Source organism: Paramisgurnus dabryanus, chromosome 5 (genome assembly GCF_030506205.2).
Source record: "Paramisgurnus dabryanus chromosome 5, PD_genome_1.1, whole genome shotgun sequence".
NCBI lineage: Eukaryota > Metazoa > Chordata > Actinopteri > Cypriniformes > Cobitidae > Paramisgurnus > Paramisgurnus dabryanus.
In genome coordinates this window covers 42,288,802-42,311,006 of record NC_133341.1, presented here as the reverse complement: position 1 = coordinate 42,311,006, position 22,205 = coordinate 42,288,802, and the positions used below count along the sequence as shown (strand labels likewise).

General features: G+C 38.1%; 1 protein-coding gene across 1 annotated transcript in view; it reads left to right on the top strand.

The window, feature by feature from the left end:
* The first annotated feature begins 1,441 nt into the window (after nucleotides 1-1,441).
* Nucleotides 1,442-22,205, top strand: part of tmem132e (transmembrane protein 132E) — a 438,602-nt gene continuing 417,838 nt past the window's right edge. The window contains exon 1 of the mRNA XM_065284226.1: nucleotides 1,442-2,494. Within this exon, the coding sequence (XP_065140298.1) occupies nucleotides 2,437-2,494 (58 nt within the window). The 5' untranslated portion in view covers nucleotides 1,442-2,436. The remainder of the gene's footprint in view (nucleotides 2,495-22,205) is intronic.

Sequence of the window (22,205 nt, the reverse complement as noted above, 5' to 3'; positions counted from 1 at the left end):
TTTTTAAATCTTTTGAATGATTGTGAGGTTTATCAACTTTGATGTGTCTCTTTAAAACAAAAGATGTTCTTAATTATTGATTAGATCTGATTTATGACTTTCAGGCAAAGAGCTGAATTGTTCGTAATACTCTTCTGCCAACCAAATATGAAACCATTAAGCATGAGATTGAAAAATTGAGAATAACAGCAAAACAAACAAACACTGTTGCCACTTTTGGGTTTCTCCAAGTAACACGTCAATGCTTCTGAAAGCATAGCTGACAGCTTGGCACCTTCTTTAGCTCATTAATACATCACAGCATAACCATAAAGTAATGCCTTCGCAAGCAAAGGGTCACATTTTATTTTGACTGTTTGTAACCCGTGATAAACAAGCTGTCTCTTGACAAGCTTCATGTTGTCTTTAACTCATAGGGATGAATAATTTCCCTTTAGCTTTTAAAACCCGTGGCAGTATAAGCAGACAAAGGATGCTAATGTTATGTTGTAACCTAAGATCTAAATGGCTGAGAGGGATGAAGGTATAACAAAGTTAATATCTGAGATATAAATCAATGGAAGTAGTCTAAAATCCGGTCCTAGGGCCATTACCCAGAGGTAACAGCGTGTACTACAAGGGGACCATATGCCTATTGCATAAGTAGCCAATATCATTGTGTATGCAGTCTCGTATTGCAAACAAAACCTTAAGCAATACACAGAGGTGAAGGACTGCCATCATCACATGTAAAACTGATCTTGAAGGGTGCACACGACCTTAATAATGTGGCCCACCAGGAGATGTCACTGTCGCGTGACACCTTCATGAAATTAGCCGTTTACACTTGATCTTGCATTAAACACTTCTGGTTAAATTTATCAGAATGCATTTTTATTCTTATATGGCTAATAGATATCAAAATACAAAAGCCCCAAATATAGCAGGCTGCGTGAAAGCAACGTCACCCATTTGTCACAAGGTAGGGAGTCATGTTAACTTTGTTCAATTTAATAAAGCTTTAAAAAAATAAATAAACCATTTTGATGACCATTTACATGTTGTAATGGGACTTTCTGGCTATTAAGCTCTCGCCGCATCGTAACTATTTAAATCCTAATCCTGAGTGAATAGCCTACTGTTTGAATTAGGCTATTGAGGATTAGGATTTAAATAGTAAACATGCTACAGTATTTTGTAATTTCGATTAAAATAAACACATTAAATTTACTGTAGTAGCCTACGGTAAAAATGTATAACAGTAATGAAAAAATAGCCTGAAAATTAAAATCATAATGCTCAAAATATAATTTTATATTCTTTCCTTTTTGGGGTCCCGTTCTGTGACCTAAACAAATGTTTTCATTAAATGCACCCCTAAAAGACGGACGCATGCAAACGTCAGACGCGTGTCATATGACCGCTGTGAACTGAAGAGATTCAGAAGGTTCATATCTGAGGAATTCATGCGCTTCTTCAGCTGCGCGTCCCAAGCGCGCGTCCAGCGAACGCAACGCACATCACGTCATTAACAGCGCGTAAACTTACAGTAGGTTGTGTGGTGGTGTGTGACATGAACGGGGTGATTTTGAATCTCATGAAGCAGAGCCTGCGGTGATTTTCCTTCAGAGACCGGAGCGCTGCATTGTTGAATCATTTTGTTTTTGTCGGAGTTCATAGACGGGTTTACATCAATGGTAAAGGAGATTTGTCGCGCGCAATAGTTTGACATTAGTGGTTGACCAGCTCTTCGGTGAGAAATTTAAAGTCTTGGGGACTTCATAAAGGCAGACCGCACTTTTCATCTGAGTGCACGAGGGCTTTAGCGTTTATCTTCTTCACGCATTGCTGGGCCACGGTCCGGTCCATCGCAGAACTTCAGTGGACTGAGCACGCACCGGAGAAACGGATCTTGCACCTTTAGCACACAAAAAATACGCTTTAAAGGGAAAGTTACTACAATACACGTAAAGAAATTCCAGATAAACCAATAACTAAAGGAACGCGTTATGTGTTATCTATGTCTGATGCTTCAAACCGGCGATGTTTTGTCAGATTAAACTGACGATCGATCTGGATTTGTGTCTCGTGTGAAGGACGCCACTGGCATTGCGCTTCATGGATCCACACATTCACGGATTTACATTGTAAATTAAAGTCTCTGGACACACAGTCCTTGTCGTGTGGATTACCGAGAAAGAAAGACACGCGTGGGAATCAAGACACCTGAGTCGGATACCTGTAACTTTTCCCTCTCAAAGGCTGCCTTCATCTCGGAAAAGATTTCGCTTTTGGTCGCTGTCTGTTTTAGCTGGTTTGGTTTTCAGTGATGTACGCTTTAGAGAAAGTTCACGAGGTTCACCATCAAACGTGGGCATTTGCGACTGGACTGTAGACGCTGGTCGGGAGATATCCGTTATTTATCGTCGCAAACGGGATTTATTCTGGGAAACTACGATGTCCGTTACGCGGTGCTGGTTGGAGACTCTGTTGCTTTATATATTAATTTCAGAAGGTAAGTCTGTTAACGCCTGTTTTCTTCTCGTGGGAATTTACTAGTTTGTCATGTTTGATGTTATGAATGACTGCAGTATCGGATTTTATAGGTTCGGTTGTGCTGCAGTGGATTTTATTAAAGTCTTAATTGGTAATGCCGCGCGCATACCCTAAGCGCAAAACATGGAGCGAATGTAGCATTTGAAATTCCTATCTTCCACCCTCGATACGTTTAAGATAAGTGTCTACATAAACTGTTTGACTTAAAATAAAACGCTTTCAGTGAATACAACATATACTTTTTAATTCAAACACAGCGACTGTCCGCAAGGTGGGAGCACGACAAAAGCTCGAGACAAACCGTGACAAACCATGCGCACAAGTGACATGTCAGAATAGCGCTGTTTATTCGCATATATATTAGTTAAAAGCGCATTGTTTTTGATATCAATTTTTATAAACGAGATCATTTCAGTTTTTTTATATACGATTGCGTTTGTGTTTTGGTGACTCAAAATATTTGAATGGCTCATTGTGTCAGAATACTTTAACCTTCAAATTAGTACTAAACTTTATTTTTCTTACTTTATTTTTCTTTCTTTTGGCCTAGTTTGCTAGTGGTCTTAAGGAGACGTTAAGTTTTTCATAATATGCAGCTTGTTTGTCAGGAAAACTGTAAAAAATCTCCTCAAACATAGGTCTTCACCTTTTTTTTGGACCCCTTTATAAATAGAGAGGAGTAGCAGGGACCCCAGTATATTGGATTTACATCCTGGTTATGTTACCAAAAAATTAAAACAATAATATGTAAATTTTTTGTGTATTATACACAGACATACTGTTAACATACTATGTAATGTTTTAATTTTACTGAATATATTTTAAACTGGAAACATTATGCTCTTTACTTTAATCAAGTTTTAATAAAAAATTGTATTATTAGGTTTTTAATGTATTTTATTTGATGCTTGATTACATATAAAAAAAATATTTGAACCATATTTGGAGGACACCCACTAATACCACTACGCCCTGGACCCCCTGTTGAAGACCCCAGTGTTAAATGAAGTGGATGACCAATTGCTTGATTTAGCTGCCTCTCCGATTGCCGGTGTAAATGTGGACAGATTTATAAAAAAAGACATTTATATCATAGTCTCATACTTTGACCAGTTGACATTGTATCCCCATGAAAACTCTGCTTATAAGTCATGCACAAACTGTATTAGAGTCAAAACACTCATTCATGATGATGATGATATAGTGTGATTGTATATTGGCAGGCATTATAGAGCAGTGTTTGAATTGTTCCATTAAGGTCTTTTTTGATCTCATCCTGTTTTCTTTTCATGAAATCATAGGAGCAAAAAAAAAAAACATAATTCGGAGTCATCAAACATTCATCTTTACTGTAACCAAACGGCACTGTAATCTAAAATGGTATATGTACAAAAACGTACATATGCGAAAAACACCACAAAATGATTTTCACTTTTGATTTTCAAGTTTGGCAATTTGGCAATTGCTAGTTCATTTTAAAATTTTCCCTATAAGGTAAGCGGTTAAATGACACTTTTTAATGATTCATGTCATTATCAAAGGTCAGTCGTGTGTGTAATGTCATGTGTCAGGTACTGTCCAATATTACTGCACGTGTTTTGACAACAATGGCACTCAGCTATGAGCTTCCATTTGTAATCCAGGCAGCATTCATCTGCAGCTGATACTGATGTGCTGGCCCAATTTATTGCCCGAGTACAAGGACATCTCCTCGGCTTTCAGTTACACGAGTGTCAGACAGAAACCAGACATAACGATCAGGGTTTACGAAAACATCAACAAACCTGAGACGCCGTGTGCTCTCTAGGAACGTCTTGTTGTTTGTTAATCCACACCGTCGCACCTGTGCGGAGAGCCGTGGTTTGGTTTCCGAGCTGCATTGTCGTGAAACCAAATCATCTGGAAAGGAATAGGTTTGTTTTGTTCTCGTGTTTTATTTATAAGGGTTGGGATATAACATCGGTGGAGCTTCAGTGCTTTGATTGTTAGACCCTCGTGTATCTCTTCATCCTAGTGACAAACAAACCTGAAATTATGGCTGACAGGAGTTCTTATTGAATTCTGATGTGGATGTGACTCATCTTTATCCCGATTCAGATTTTTGTGATGACTGTACAATCTTTTCCATTTATAACCTTAACAAACATTGAAACAACTAGTTGTGCTGATCTATGTAATAAATACATAATTGCACAGTCGCGGTTCCTACTTTATTCTTGCGGATACTTTATTCTCCTCAAATTAAATTTTTCTTTCAAATAAAGTTATAACCTATCCCAGAAAGACAGTCCAGTCCACAAACCCTTTAAATACCTTCATGGAGTCCCCCCTGGGCTTACTTTAAAGCATTTATATAAATGATCAGAATGAAGGCACCTTAAAAGCCATCATAAATCGTGTTATAGTCCTTATAGTTATAGTAAAGAATTTAAACAGCTGTATATATTTTATAATAGGGACTCACGGGGAGATCCCAGTTTGGCAGGTTACAATGTTTTAGATTTGCATAAGGGTTACGAGCGCACCTTATGTCAGCTTTTTGCATGCCACAGCTCGCACATGGCATGTGAGGAGAGAGCTTGTTTGTTATTAAATTGTCGCTGTTTTCATCTACCGCCTCGTATGAGGTCCTCAACAGACTCGACCAAATTTGTACAGGTTAACATGGAACTAATTCGATTTTGGGATAGGATTTAGGTTGGGTGACATTTGTAAACTCGAGCAACCTAATTACTTACCAAATGTTGATGTCTGTTTGAGAGAAACCTAATAAATGATAAAACGAACAAAGTTCGTCTTTTTATCCCCTTTCAACATTCCTGCGTATAAGAATATTTAACACTTTGCTCACGCATGCACTTTTTACAGCTATGATTTCTAACGTGCTGTGTTAGATTGTGGAATAATGGAGTAATAGCATTAGCAGGTACCAACAGCGAATGTTGTTCTTTGATCTGAATTGAAAGGCAGCTTTGTGGAAGAGTGGTGCTTCCTAAAAATATGGCATGACTTAAGACTCCCCACGTCTGCCCTGAGGCCATAATGGCTTTTCTCCTGAAAGAATGCAACTTGTTTACATTCACTGCACATTGCCCTTTGAATTAAAGACTTTCCAGTCTCAAGCGCTGCGATCAACAGCGCCAGGATGGCCTCATCCGGTTCAGTGCTTTTGATTTTTGCCTAATGGCACAATATTGGTGTACTCTAGCATCATTAAAACATCCTCTTTAAGTTTGGAGTTGACCCTTTAGTCTTGCAAGATAAATTGCCTCTCCCCAGACAACCTGTCTGACCCATCTGACTACCAATCAGACCAATGTGCGGAAAGAGGTGCTTGTCTCCTCCAGAATACTGAGTTTGATACCGACTGTGTTCATTCAATGCTTGAACTGTTCTGTCTGTCTATCATATCTACCTACCTACCTTTACCTTTTAATAATATGTCATATAAATATGTAGTGTTACATTTTTGACTTTTTGTTTAAAGAAGCTGAATTGTATGCAAGAATAATGTAAAAATGTTAAGTAGATTTGTATAACCACATGTCTACTTTAGCCAGGGTTGCCAGTTGGCTTCAAAACCAGCCTAATGGCCAATCAAAACTAGCCCAAAAAGAGCCCTAGTGTCAAATGCCAAAACTCAAAATATGCAACTCCCATAACCTAAAATACATATTTTACATGAACTTTTATGCATAACACAATAAAAATAAATATTGTATGTAAGTGATTACACAATTTATCGCATGCAATTATCATGTGCATCTCGTCAGTAAGGCCGGTTCCGTGATTAGTAGTAAATTGCCATCATCTGCTTTCAGATAAAGCGGCATTTACTACAAAGGGTCCGTTCACTTGCAAGCTAGGCAATATCGCGTTCCTTATCACAGGTGATTAGTCTTCGATTGTGAATGTAATTTTGCCTAGCTTGTTGGTAAACTACAGCTTTTTGTAGTAAATCCCGCTTTATCTACTCATCACGGAACCGGCATTACTGATGAGATGCGCATAACATTGTATGTAATAAATAAATAAACCAGTGAATTGTGAACATTTTGCCGCAGATAAATAAACTCATTTTAATCTTCAACTTTAGACCTTGATGAGAATAAACATTATTTGTTATTAAAAAAAATAAATAAGTCATTATGAAATAAAAGTGATATACATGCCTTTTAACAGTAATAAAATCCTTCACTTCCACCTTACTTTAAAACAGATGCTTAGTTTGTGGTTCATACTATTTTTATAAAAACCCAGCAACAATTAAACAAATACGAACTCACTTATACTAAAGGAAATTAAACCTTTATTAACCAGTGTTCGTTTGTGCTTTTGCTTCCGTCATTGTCCTGTCAGGGTGGCCAGATCTGCGTAACAAAATCAGCCCAATGGCCATTACAAATTTGTCCGAAAGCTTCCCAATGACAATTCTAGGGCCCTATAATTTCCGCGATCACGGAATCGCGGACGGAATCGCGGAATTGGCTAATTAACACGGAATCTAGTATTAACGCGGAATTTCGCGGAATTTTACATATTTTGAATAAAATTATGTTTTTCTGTGGGAGACGAACGTATGTCTGGGGGAAATGCAGACCGGGGGAAGTAAATCTGGGCGACACGCCCCCTCCCATCGTTTCAGACCCCCTCCAAAACCATGGGGAAGCGGCTCTCCAAGACTCTGCTTTCGTCCGCGAAAAAATTACGAAATTCGACGCTAAGCACTTAGTTCCGAGCAGGTCTCACATGACTTTTATGTGACCGGAGAACTGTTATTTTGTAAGTTTTGTCAACACTCTGTTCACGGTGAGCGCAAAGATACATGCACTCTCTCATCCACGTCTGTCTCACTGCACCTCTCTCACGTGCACGCGCTCTCGCATCTGTCCGAAGTCCGAACACAAATCCTCATGTATTTGTTCAGTTTTATGCATTTCAAGCGAGCTGAGGCAAACTAACTATCCCTCGCATTTGAAATATAATCATCTGCATCATGGCGCCGCTCTCTCTCTTTCGCTCGCACGTGCAAAGAGCTGCGTGCTCATGCTGTCATAAGTCAGATCACTATCCTGTGTATGTTTGTAAAGTTATATGCATTTCAAGCGATTGTGTATAAAATATGGATCGCGTTCCACTGGATTGATGTGTTTAAGGCACTTCTGAAGGCACCACTGCTTTGACACCTTGTTGTAGCCTCCTGCAACAACACTAAACAATGCATTGAATTGAGTTGTGTGTGTGTGCGCGCGCGTGTGTATGTGCGTGTGTAAATGCATTTTTATAATCCTTAAGTAATCCTGTTATCCAGTTTTTCCCCAAATCATTTACATTTTAATCATTAACATTAAAGGCATACACTTTTTATGACTAAAATAACAGTAAAGGGTAAAAAATATAATTGCCAAAAATTAAAACGGATAAAACAGAATTAGCAAAAATTAAAACGGAGAAAACGGAATTTGGGAAAAAATAAAACGGAATTTGGGGAAAAAAACGGATTTTATAGGGCCCTACAATTCACAGCCCAAATATCAACAACTAATTAACCAAATCCTTCCATCTTTAACCTGCAGAAACAGTTTAAAAGTAGCCCAATTTAGAAAGGCAGAGGACCTGGCAACGCTGCCTTGCTTTAGACCAAGCTGGTAACATGCCTGATAGAGCATGATAAACGTGCAGTTTGTGTTGTGTAAAGAAAAAGTGCCTGCATTTGAGCAGCCAGCTTGTGCTGTATGAAGAAACAGCGCCTGACTTTAATTGTAAGTGCACAGCTCGCGACATGTGACGTTACAGACCAACCAATCAATGATGAAATTTGTTATTGATTTTTATCAATTCGTTGTTGCAGCCCTTAACTGCAGACTTTGTAACATGGACTGCAGTGTTGGGTAGCCAGACCATCATACTGAAAATCTGGCAAGAGGCCATATGACTGAGACGTAAAAGCAACCAATCACGTTTTGCTTTGTGCCACATCATATTGGAATAATGAATACTGCTGGTGTGTGTGAGTTATTGCACCCTTATCCAGGTGCAGGACGGACAAGCTCGCTAGCCGTTGGCTGTAGTCTTTGCATGCGACATGATGCAAAACCCTTAGTCGGTTTAGTTCTCAGCCGTCGGTTTTATACTGGTTGCTGTCTTTGCAGTTTTGTGGTCTGGGCTTGACTCAAATGCATCACTCTGCACTTAATTATAATTTAAAAAGGCACTGAAAGCCACTGTCTGTTAAGTAAGATTCATGCGATAAACAAGTCTTTCGATGGGACCCGTTTATCAAATAAAATTCACTGTGCACCATCACGAAAGTCATCATCTTTGATATTTGCTTTATTCACTGTCGCTATGGCTACAGATGGTATTCACAACTTTGCATTGCTCTTTTGTGAACAGCCAATTTAAGAGTCACACCTGTTAGTAAGTAAGGTAACAGTGCTGATCGCTCTGAGAATCACAAGCAGGAAAATGTGACTCAGTCTATAAAAACCCAGCTAAAGCCATTTTTTTGTGACAACAAAGTTTTCTACTTAAAGTCATGCTATGTAATGTAAAGATTATTCTATGGAAATATAACTTTGATATCTTGATTGAAATTAAAGGGGACATTTCACAAGACTTTTTTAAGATAAATCGTTGGTGTTCCCAGAGTAAGTATGTAAAGTTTTAGACAGATTTGTAGGTGTGAGCAAAAATGTGAGCACCCATTTTTGGGTGTCCTTTAAAACGCGAACAAGCCGATCTCTGCACTGATGGCAGTGCCGTGGTTAGATTAAGGGGCAGTATTATCCCTTTCTGACATCACAAGGGGAGCCAAATTTCAATTAGCTATTTTTTCAAATGCTTGCAGAGAATGGTTTACCAAAACTAAGTTACTTGGTTGATCTTTTTCACATTTACGTGTTTAATAGAAGCAAGCACTGGGGACCCAATTATAGCACTTAAACATGGAAAAGGTCAGATTTTTATGATATGTCCCATTTAACGTAAAATCACTGATTGAAATCAAACTTTGATGATCCTGATCTCAAAATTTGTTAATAAGACTTTATCCTGGATTTCACAGACAGGGTCACAAACTTCCCAGATTGCAGGGATGTGGAAAAACATCCCAGGCATTCTAGCATCTTGTTTAGTGTGTGTCGGCTGTAGCATGCTTTTGCTTTAATAAGACTGCAGCTATGATTAAATGGCTGAGTCAGGAAACTGTAACCTACTCTTGTTTCAAGCCTGTTGTTGTATGCCTGCCAGCTGCACAGGATTAGTGTCTTGACAAAAAGGATGCTTATTAATAAGAAAATCATCTGTAGCTGCAGGAAAACTAGTAGAGTTTGCGAGATGCACATCTTGTTAGCCTGAAAAATCTCTGCGAGCTATTAATTAGTTGACTAGGAGTATTTGCTAGGACAGAAACACAAACACAGTTGCTAGGAAAAATGCCTCTCGCCTTTTCAAGTTGAATTGCCATTATCCCAGCCACTTCAAAGTAGGACTGATAGCATATACTGTGTGCAGTTAGAAAGGTTTTACTGCACTGTTTATACCATGGAAGATACAAGGAGCTAAAATGCCACCTCGGTCAAAAATGAAATGTTTTGTATGTTCCAGTGTTGCCAACTATTTTCAATGGAAAGTAGCTAAAGCTGGCTTGGAAAGTCGCTAAATGTCGCTAGATTACGTCATTGCGTCATTAGCATAACAGTGACGTCATCACGTCATATTTGCATTCTTACTACATTTGCTTTTTCACGTTTCTCTTTCTCTATGAACGGACACAATTTTTATTTTAATACACATGAATGCATAAAATGTTTTCTCGTTCGTTTATCTGCTTCTGTTCTCATAAAACGAAATATGTTCATGTTTATATGTCCAAATAGTCCAGTTTTAAAACATATGAATGATGATAAACTGATAAGTGATGGGAAACGTTCTTTTGTAGGTAAAAGCTAGTCGCTTTTTTGAAAATAAGTCGCTAAAGGGGTCTGAAAAGTCACTAAATCTAGCGACAAAGTTGCCAAGTTGGCAACACTGGTATGTTCATCAAATACCTTCGCTTCAAATCAGAAATACTGCTTTGTTGACAGAATCCACGGAAAATTAAAAGTTGCGGTTTTCTAGGCCGATATGGCTAGGACCTATACTCTCATTCTGGCGTAATAATTAAGGACTTTGCTGATGTAACATAGAGAGGATATTACGCAGTGCCTGAAAATAGTCCCCTTGGTAATTTTTTATTGCAGGGGACTATTTTCGGCTGTTGCGTAATATCATTTGGCCTTCTACAGCCATGTTACGCCAGCAAGTTCTTGATTATTACGCCAGAAAGAGAGTATATTCCTAGCCATATCTGCCTAGAAAATCACAACTTTTAATTTTTTGTCGGTCTTAGTACACGATGTAACTACAGAAGAGCCAAGTTTTAAATGGGAAAAATATCCAAACTCTTTGGTTATTTTTTAGAGCAATGCTAATGGTCTAATCAGATTCAATGGATTATGCTAAGCTATGCTAAAAGTGGTACCGCCACACAGATCAGCTGAATGGATTCCAAAAACAGTAAAAAAGAAATGTTTAACTCTAGGGGAGCTGGAAAATGAACATATTTTTTGTGTCCCTTTAAAGGATGTTGTTAGATGTGAAGAAAAGTTTGGTAGTTTATTACGTGTGTTATAACTTCAGATGTGGTGTAAGAGCTTAGAAGTCGAATTGTTTTGTGTATAATATTAATTTTGATGTTTTTGAGTCTTTATTAATTGAAATGTTACACAAGGTTAAACTATTTTTGTACTGATGCCAGACCCATAATGTTGTCTTTTGGTTTGCCTCCAAAAGTGTTGCGTTCATTGAATTATAGGGATGGGCAGATCGACCTGGAGATATTGATATTTTCAATACTGATGTTGTATTAAGAGTATTGATCCTCCGAAAAAGAACCTTGGGATAGATATTTCTTGTAGCTAATGATTTTATTATTTATTTTTAGCGTGAGCTGAAAGCATATCATTAGCTTTGAAGTTAAAACATGAAGTGTTATGAAATTGTACTATAAGAATAAGAGAGCAGATGCACGTGTGCTCGGTTACAGCAGAGTTCGACCATAGAGGTAATGACAGAGAAAATCGACAGCATTTGGTGTTTTTTCGACATGAAACTAGATGTTGTCAGTTGTTGGTTTCTGTGGCATTTGTTTGAAAATATGTTTAGTAATTGTTGTTAATTAAATGTTTTTCAGATTAGACTCATTAAAAGTTAAAAATAATGGCTTAACACTTAATTACTATAATTATGGCTCAACAGTATGATTGTATATTTCGTTAACGTGAAATAAAATGCCAGACGTAACAGATTATGTATTTCTAATTTTTTGTAAAATTATTTCTATAATTTCATAATAACGCGGATCTCTCTCTCTTTCTCTCTCAGTCTCTCTCTCTCTGTGCTTGTGCAGAGATCTCTCGAGATGTGCACAAGGAGCTGCATTGCCAAAAATATAGAAAGTATTAATTATTTTTTTAAGGATTCATAATTTAGTTCATTTTACAATAGAAGTTTAAGTTATCTAATGGTGCACTTCTGCAAGAGGTTGCCAGAACAACAATTACCCATAATACACTGCAACATCCTCAGCCAATGAGATGCCAGTCTGTATTGGTTTTATTAATCTTTTAATTTTATGTATAGCTGACAAGATAATTTTTTTTGTTGAATGAACTCAATTAAATTAAGTTTGCATTGTTAAAGCGATTTTTTAAGTAATCACAACATGAAAGGATGAAGTAAAATTGCCAAACGTTTTTATTTGATTGCACCATAGGTTAAATCACAACCCAGTGTGCTGTATTAGTCCCTTTTTGACCCAACGCATGGTTGAAAATAACCCAGCATTTTAAAAAGGCCATAAAGCTTTTGTCATGGGCTGGATTTATTACTTCTTAGATCTTAATTACCGTACTTCATGCTGTTAAACAACACATTGACAAGGTTGGAAACAACACTCTATAGTTTATAGTATCTGCTAGACATTTTGCTTCTACATGGGAGAGACTGTGATCTGCGATCACTGCAGTGGAAGATGAAGAAATATGGGCAGATTTTTGCCCTCCAGCATTTCTTGGCTATTCACATGGTCCCATCCTCTATTCCTCTATATGCCGCATCCCCTACATATATCACGGGCGACAAGTCGCACATACTACCAGTGCCCATCGATGTGCCATCTACCTCTGTGTTTGCTTTGTATCTTTTTGCTTATTTCCGTTATTATTCGTCTTCCCGCTGCTGCAATGCAGTGGGCCACAGCCTGGCGTGAGGGTTTTACAACCCTATGTAAGCCCAGGGTTCTCATTAAAATGTCAGATTGCTTGGCTTTGCAGTCCAGGTATGTAAATCAACATTCGCAGGGTTGATAGGGCGGTAACGCCTCTTTACTAGTCTGTTTTATGCATACTTTTCTTAATTGAAATACACCTGGGACAGGAGAGATGGTTCATGGTGACCATCAGTGACTTGGGCAGTGTAGTCTAAACATGACACATTAATCTTTCTTCTTAGTTAAGGCCTCGCTGTTAGTTAAGGATTCTTGCACCAAAAACCATAATAGAGTTTCAGATTTTCTATTTCTTTAAATCTTTTGGTACTGTACCTTCAAAGGGACATTTCACTTTTTTTGAAAATATGCTCATTTTCGAGACGCCCTAGAGTTAAACATTTAATTTTTTATAGTTTTGGAATTCCATTAAGCCGATCTCCGGGTCTGGCGGTACCACTTTTAACATAGCTTAGCATAATCCATTGAATCTGATTAGACCATTAGCATCATGCTAAAAAATAACCGAAGGGTTTCAATATGTTTCCTATTTAAAACTTGACTCTTCTGTAGTTACATACGTATACTAAGGCAGCCCGAAAATTAAAACTTGTGATTTTCTAGATATGGCAAGGAGCTATACTCTCATTCTGGCATTATAATCAAGGACTTTGCTAATGTAACATGGCGGCAGCAGGCGTAGTGATATTACACAATGCCTGAAATTAGTCCCCTGCTATTGAAAGTAAACAAGGGGACTATTTTTGGGCAGTGCGTAATATCACTACGCCTGCTGCAGCCATGTTACAGCAGCAAAGTCCTTGATTATTACGCCAGAATGATGGTTCATTGGATTGTGCTAAGCTATGCTAAAAGTGGTACCACCAAACCCAGAGATCAGCTGATGGATTCCAAAACGGTAAAAATCAAATGTTTAACTCTAGGGGAGTTGGAAAATGAGCATATTTTCAAAAAAAGTGGAATGTCCCTTTAAAGCTTTCATATGCAAATATGATTATTGGATAACTGCTGTATGCTGGCATAGTTAATGTGCTTATGTTTTTTATGTTGGTGGTTTCAATAAATGATCTTGGAGAAGGCACTCTGTATTGTGACCATTAGGGAGTTCATAAATAGTTTAATTCATGAAATGATTTCAAAAGGGCAAGTGAATGTTTCCATCATAGTTCCATTCGAAGTATGAACGTATTTATTTTGTGAAGTGTAATCGAATCTAGTTTTTTTTTGCTTTCCCCGACAGTTTGATTGAGCTCTGGAACTCCCTGGGGAACTAAAACTGAGGACTGAATAAAGTTTACTAGCCATTTTATATTGAGGTTTATAAGCTATTCACAGGACATGCGGTTGCACAATATAGACAGTTTCTTCTACAACAGAGAAAACACATGCAGAAGCACACCACAGATGTCTTTTTAAGATTTGAATTAAATATTCTAAGGACAGCATGTGCTTGTGCACCAGCTTTTCATTTTAAAAGCAATATGCCTCTTTTTTTAAATGTAACCCCCAGGAAAATGTGAGGAATGGAGTAAAAAATTTAAGTCCCATGTGGTGAAAAAAATCAAGTGTTTATTGCTGTTTATATGCCTATGTGGTGTTTTTAGTATACATTAAGAGAAACCATGTGCAAATTCATCATTCAGCACCATTGCTGAGTATTTTCCAAAGATAGACTGAAAAGAATGGTCGCCAAATTTGATACTGAGTAAAGGGCGGGAACTAATAATCATATTCATATCTATGGCCCGAGTTGGTGCGATTAAGTAAAGGGCGGTGACTTATAATCATATTCATATTTATGGTCCGAGTTGGTGCGATTAAGTAAAGGGCGGTGACTAATTATCATAATCATATCTATGGCCCGACTTGGTGCGATTGAAGTAAAGGGGCGGGGACTAATAATCATATTCATATCTATGGTCAGAGTTGGTGCGATTGAGTAAAGGGGCCGGGATTAATATTCATATTCATATCTATGGTCCGTGTTGGTGCGATTGGGTAAAGGGCAGGGACTAATATTCATATTCATATCTATGGTCCGAGTTGGTGCGATTGAGTAAAGGGCGGGGACTAATATTCATATTCATATCTATGGCCCGAGTTGGTGCGATTAAGTAAAGGGCGGTGACTTATAATCATATTCATATTTATGGTCTGAGTTGGTGCGATTAAGTAAAGGGCGGTGGCTAATTATCATATTCATATCTATGGCCCGACTTGGTGCGATTGAAGTAAAGGGGCGGGGACTAATAATCATATTCATATCTATGGTCAGAGTTGGTGTGATTGAGTAAGGGGGCGGGGACTAATAATCATATTTATATCTATGGCCCGAGTTGGTGCGATTGAGAAAAGGCCGGGAACTAATAATCATATTCATATCTATGGTCAGAGTTGGTGTGATTGAAGGGGCGGGGAAAAATAATCATCCACGGTCGACCTCAGAGAGTTAAATTGATTACTGACAAGTAAATTATTATCTATAAATATAGTCATTGATTGAAAGCTCTTACGCTGGAATGAGCTTTTGTCACGATTAAACTGAAATTACATTATTACTGCCACTAGGGGGCGAACTCCAACAGTCGTGTCCGAATGTAGTGTACAATGAAAAGGTGGTTTAGCCTATATATCTTTATTAAAAAAGAAAACATGAAGTCCAATTTTAATCATTAGGAGAAGACTCCCTATATTCTGTACTTGAAATGTAAAAATGTATAAAAGTTAAGCGGTTATAAGCAAAAGAAGTTTAAGAGCTCTGCATTACAGTTGATTATTGTGTTGATTATTTACACTTGCACTTTTTGTGCACTGTTCAAGGTTGAACTATTAGCATTTGCTCTTGCAGTTTTAAACAGCAATTGTTTTTAAAATATAAAAAAGTATGAGTTTTCAGTAATTTAAACGGAAAATTCTGGATATGAGAAGTGTGCATCTTTTTTGAAATGCATGTTTTTTAATATATGACCTATGACAAAAAGTAACTAAAACAACATGGGTAATACCAGTTATATTAACAATAATAATATAATAGGTAAAAAAATATTAAGATAATTTAAATATTTAAATAAAATTCTGTCCCTCAAAGAAAAGTAGTTAAAGCTATTTTAAAGCATGAAGAAATCACTACTATCACAGGAAATATACGATGCTCAACGATGAGTTTTAATTGATAAAATTATCATCTACTTTAAATGGTTTCCTTGGAGATTTAGCTGTACTACTATCTCTCTACAGTATCTCAAGAAAAGTGCACCACCCACATTCTCGCTGACCAAAAATAAAAACCTGTAGAAGAACATTCAAAACAACATGCAGCCAGAACTCCTTAAATATATTTTGACGGCTTCCATGCCGCTCATCACATATCTTCCAAAATATCACCTCAAATCAGTTTGAAATCCAAGAGTTCCCACATCGCTCCGAAAATAGCCACCATTGCATGCGTTGTGCCGTCCCTCTTGCTGATTGCAGTCATCGTTGTCGATAGATGATGGGGAGATGAAGTCTTAACAATGAGAGAAAGTGATCCACTGTCTGCCAGATCTGATCATCTGTACCTGCAGAAGGAGCTGAAAATCAACAGCGGTGTCAGTGAATATGATATAAAAGGCGTTACATGTATTTTTTATATTTTTTTGTGTCTAGGGGAGTAAAAGAGCCATCAAACTCGTCTGTGCTCATTCTGTCGCCGACTTTTTGTTTTAAAAAACCTGGCAGCTTCTTTCGAAGTACAACCGTAATGGCGGAGAACCCTGGAGAGCAACATGGTTCAAATATACTGAAATTGGTGGGTCATGTAAAACAGTAACCCAGGTGGTTTTACTAGGCAAAAACGTAAAATGTGTTTCAATTAATTTCCTCTGTTTAGCTTGTACTGCAACCCAAACACTGTGGATTTGTTTTCTTCCGTTTTTAAGCATCGTATGTTGAAGTCGCTGTGACAGCCGTATGTTTCCGCACGTGTTTCCAAGATCTGATGGAAATCTGGCAACGCTGTCAGTCTGCTGCTGTGTTCTGAGATCAGCGAACAGACAACAGTGGTTTTAAACTGTTTTCATGTGATGCCTTGCGTAAATGTGGCCGAAAATTGCTGTTTTGTTCAACGTGTTTTCAATGTGTAGTCAACCATTTAAAATAAATAGTGTCACTTAAAAAAAAAACTTTAGATTTCTCTTACATGCATTGTTGACTGCAAATAAGCTGTAAAAAAGTGCAATTTACCAGGGAAAGATGGGCAACATTTTTTAGACATTTTTATTGTCGACTTCAGACACAGCAACAGTGAAATTGTGACACCTCATCTGGTAGAAATGGATTAACCCCAGACAAGCATGTTGCTGAGTGAGCGATGAGAACAGAAAACCCCAGAAATAAGCGGTGGGACTCCTGGGAAATCAAACTCTATAGCGAGCGAGATGGCAACATGCGTACAACCTAAAACGGACTGAATCGCACATCACAGCCGTTATTTCTCTTGTTCAAACCTAGTATCCCCTCAAAGCCTGCACACACAGACATCTTTATTTTTTCTGTCTCACCGTACACATAACAGTCATGAACTTGGTACCTCTCACTGATTTGAACAAGTTCAGTTAAGTTTATTGTTGTCAGCATTTGAAAGAACAATTAACCACAATAGAGCCCATTTCCTTGTCCGTTCCCCCTTATTACTTTCCTAATACACTTTAATGGTCTCATAGTGAAAGACTCATTGATGCATTTTACTCGATGTACAAACTGTTTCTCTTCCTAATCAGTAAAGGTTAGCCAGCATGTTTTATTTATTTATTTTCATTTGACCGCATCCCGCTAACCACCTACCATATAGAGCGCTGCAGGGATGACGTATTTTTGTAGACCAACTCGGAAGCAAAAAAGCCCATACATTTTCTCCATAGACTTTTGGATTATCGCAAAAAAAATAAGCTTTGTGTGTATGGCAAAAGTTAAAGATACTTACACGTTTGTCCAACAAGTTAATCTTCACGGATTATCACAAATTTTATGAATTTTGAAGTGTTAGGTTGTGTTCATTATCAAAGCTTATTTGTTTGTAACAGCGTCACAATGTTTTGTTATACTTATCAGTCCCTCCAGAAAAACGCGGTTATGTGATCGCATGATTCAACGCATAATCAGCAAAATCCGCATATCAGCAAAGTCCGTTATGTGAGGGCCACATTTTTTCAAATATGCCGCACTTTCGCAGCATAAATTGCAGATTTCCGTGCACAAAATATGCGGTGCTTGCATGATTATTATTTCATATTCCTCGCATTTCGGAGCAAAAATCACATATATCTTAGGAGAAAGTTGAAAAATTTTGCATTTACTTCACACAAGCGCAACCATGTCCCCTGTTGCCATGGGAACTTTATGAAGTGACTAAGTGATTATCAAGTTCCCGCAATTTTTGCAAGTTCCCGCAATTTTTGCAAGGTCCCGCAATTTCATCGCATAAAATATTTTATTGCATTTTTTAAGAAAACGTGCTGCAAGATCAAGCATTTTTCCCGCAACAATCACAAAAAAACTCAGCGTTTTTTTCTGGAAAGACTGACTAATGGACTTTTAACAGTGAAGTTTCATCAGTATTGGCATTTTCTGGGTTTCCCGCAGCACTTTTCAGTTCGGGCGGCACACCTAAGCTGGAATACCCTACCACCTTAACTAGGTCATCCAAAAAAAAATTCCACCAAACGCCACATGGCCGAAATGAGAGAAAGACATGGTCCGTCACTGTCTGGAGCAGGGATTCCCAAAGTGTGGTGCGCGCACCCCCAGGGGTACGTGAGCTGCCACCAGGGGGTGCGCGAGAGGAAAAATGTAATGGCGGTCTGTTTCTTTAAGTGGGATTTTTCCATACAATAAATAAATAAAAAAATGAACAGTAAACATTTTCTTTGTAATCGCTTTTATTTAAATAAAAACTATAATTAATTAGTTTTTGATAGAAACGTAGAAGACCGCTGCTGTCTTTTTCTGCGCACTGCTCTTCTGTTATGCACTACAGCCGCTATGCGTGCCAACTCGTTTCATTCATCCATATATTATAAATATGCTTAACTGGCTGAAATCAGGGAAACTGTCAAGTGTGGGACGTCTTATGATAAAGTTGTTAGTCACGAAGGAGGAGAGGGACCAAGAGAGAGAAACTTTTTTATGGCAAAAATAGAAATAATGAAATGTGACGAGATGGGTGCAGGATAATGCACAGGATACGCGAGCATTGTGTTTTCATGCATGGTAAAGAGACCGCCAATGAATAATATAATAAAATACATAAATACTTACAAAGACACTGTAGAGAACTTATTAAAAGCTTTCATTTAATTTAGTTTTAAACTTGAGCTGTTATAACGAATCTGCAAACTATTATACACCTTTTGTGCGAACAGTAAAGGCTTTCGTGAATGATGGGTCTGCACGTTATGCACGCATCTAGAAGGAGAGCGCACTGGTAAACATGAGGAAACTCTCATATATCATCTATTAGCTGACGGCAGTAAGTGTATGTTTTTTACCATTGTAAACTCGAATGGCATCTAAATATCACAGTGGTTAATAGCATACACGGGGGGGCGCATCATCTACGCTGAGCGTAGCTGCGTCTGGTCGTAGTTTCAGATGGTACACGCGTAAATATTTTTCACAATGTCAGATGTAGCTAAGCTCGACGTAGGACAGGCTTTACACCCAACTTCTTAACGTCCGGCTGTTGCAACCGGCCCCTGGTTATTTGTGCATGATTAAACATGAGTCTTTAAAAACAAATCTTTTTGGCGGATTTTTTTTGATCGGGGATTGGGGGTGCGCCAACCCGGTTGGGACATAGAAGGGGGTGCGCAGGAAAAAAAGTTTGGGAACCCCTGGTCTGGAGGATAACTAGCCTGTTGATAAAACATTTAATTCATTACTAATCTAGTATGTGTTCATTTTCTGTCATAGTTTCTTCAAAATTGAGTTTTATTTGAGTGTTTTAAATAAAATATTTTCATCATGACGCGTACGCCCCGCCCCTTTGATTGCCACGCCCCCAGCCTGCCCACCTGCACAACCCTAGCACCTTAACTAACACATTTTCTGCGGGAAACCCTGATTTTTGGAAATCAAGCCTTGTTACTATATTTTCAGATACATGAACAGTGGAGATTGACAGAAAATAAAGTGAAAACTTTACTCAGTTCTGTAATTTCTTGCTTTTTACAATGTACATTTAGTCAACTGCAAATTACCTTGGTTACTGGCTCCAAAGCAATTAAACTTGCATATAAAATATGCATTAAGCATTTGAAAATTGCTGTAACTTAATACAACCACATGTAATTCAACCGAGACTTGTCGCCCACGGGCATTGACCTTTTATTTATGTATTCATGAATTTTCGGTTGTAGCATATTGAAGGCAGGAAATCTATAACTATTAAACGTGAACATTTCTCTGAAGCACTACACTGTTCTTTTACAAGGCAGACTGAGATTTGTATAATGGTCTGTGAAATGTGTGAGGAGCATGCGTTGAAGAAAGGAAAATCCACATCTCCAGTCCATTTCTCCCCCCACAAGGCCCTTTACTTAGATGTAGCTAATGATTCAAGAACCACCACATGGATTAAGTTGAGCTTGACACTCTTTAGGCTCAAGTGCTTTGTTTTACTTTTACGACACTTGGGAAAATTAGACAGTTTGAAACATATGGACAGTTTTAGAAGCGAACACCTGGGGAAATTAAAATATTTACTCAGACTCAAATTAACCTGACACCTTTTGGTATAAAAACACGATATTTTCTCTCTCTCGCGCACGTTCTCTCTCAACCATATATACAGTCTTGTTCAAAATAATAGCAATACAATGTGACTAACCAGAATAATCAAGGATTTTAGTATATTTTTTTATTGCTACGTGGCAAACAAGTTACCAGTAGGTTCAGTAGATTCTCCGAAAACAAACAAGACCCAGCATTCATGATATGCATGCTCTTAAGGCTGTGCAATTGGGCAATTAGTTGAATTAGTTGAAAGGGGTGTGTTCAAAAAAATAGCAGTGCGGCATTCAATCACTGAGGTCATCAATTTTGTGAAGAAACACGTGTGAATCAGGTGGCCCCTATTTAAGGATGAAGCCAACACTTGTTGAACATGCATTTGAAAGCTGAGGAAAATGGGTCGTTCAAGACATTGTTCAGAAGAACAGCGGACTTTGATTAAAAAGTTGATTGGAGAGGGGAAAACCTATAAAGAGGTGCAAAAAATGATAGGCTGTTCAGCTAAAATGATCTCCAATGCCTTAAAATGGAGAGCAAAACCAGAGAGACGTGGAAGAAAACGGAAGACAACCATCAAAATGGATTAAAGAATAACCAGAATGGCAAAGGCTCAGCCAATGATCACCTCCAGGATGATCAAAGACAGTCTGGAGTTACCTGTAAGTACTGTGACAGTTAGAAGACGTCTGTGTGAAGCTAATCTATTTTCAAGAATCCCCCGCAAAGTCCCTCTATTAAAAAAAAGGCATGTGCAGAAGAGGTTACAATTTGCCAAAGAACACATCAACTGGCCTAAAGAGAAATGGAGGAACATTTTATGGAATGATGAGAGTAAAATTGTTCTTTTTGGGTCCAAGGGACACAGGCAGTTTGTGAGACGACCCCCAAACTCTGAATTCAAGCCACAGTACACAGTGAAGCATGGAGGTGCAAGCATCATGATATGGGCATGTTTCTCCTACTATGGTGTTGGGCCTATTTATCGCATACCAGGGATCATGGATCAGTTTGCATATGTTAAAATACTTGAAGAGGTCATGTTGCCCTATGCTGAAGAGGACATGCCCTTGAAATGGTTGTTTCAACAAGACAATGACCCAAAACACACTAGTAAACGGGCAAAGTCTTGGTTCCAAACTAACAAAATTAATGTTATGGAGTGGCCAGCCCAATCTCCAGACCTTAATCCAATTGAGAACTTGTGGGGTGATATCAAAAATGCTGTTTCTGAAGCAAAACCAAGAAATGTGAATGAATTGTGGAATGTTGTTAAAGAATCATGGAGTGGAATAACAGCTGAGAGGTGCCACAAGTTGGTTGACGCCATGCCACACAGATGTCAAGCAGTTTTAAAAAACTGTGGTCATACAACTAAATATTAGTTTAGTGATTCACAGGATTGCTAAATCCCAGAAAAAAAAATGTTTGTACAAAATAGTTTTGAGTTTGTACAGTCAAAGGTAGACACTGCTATTTTTTTGAACACACCCCTTTCAACTAATACCCCAATTGCACAGCCTTAAGAGCGTGCATATCATGAATGCTGGGTCTTGTTTGTTTTCTGAGAATC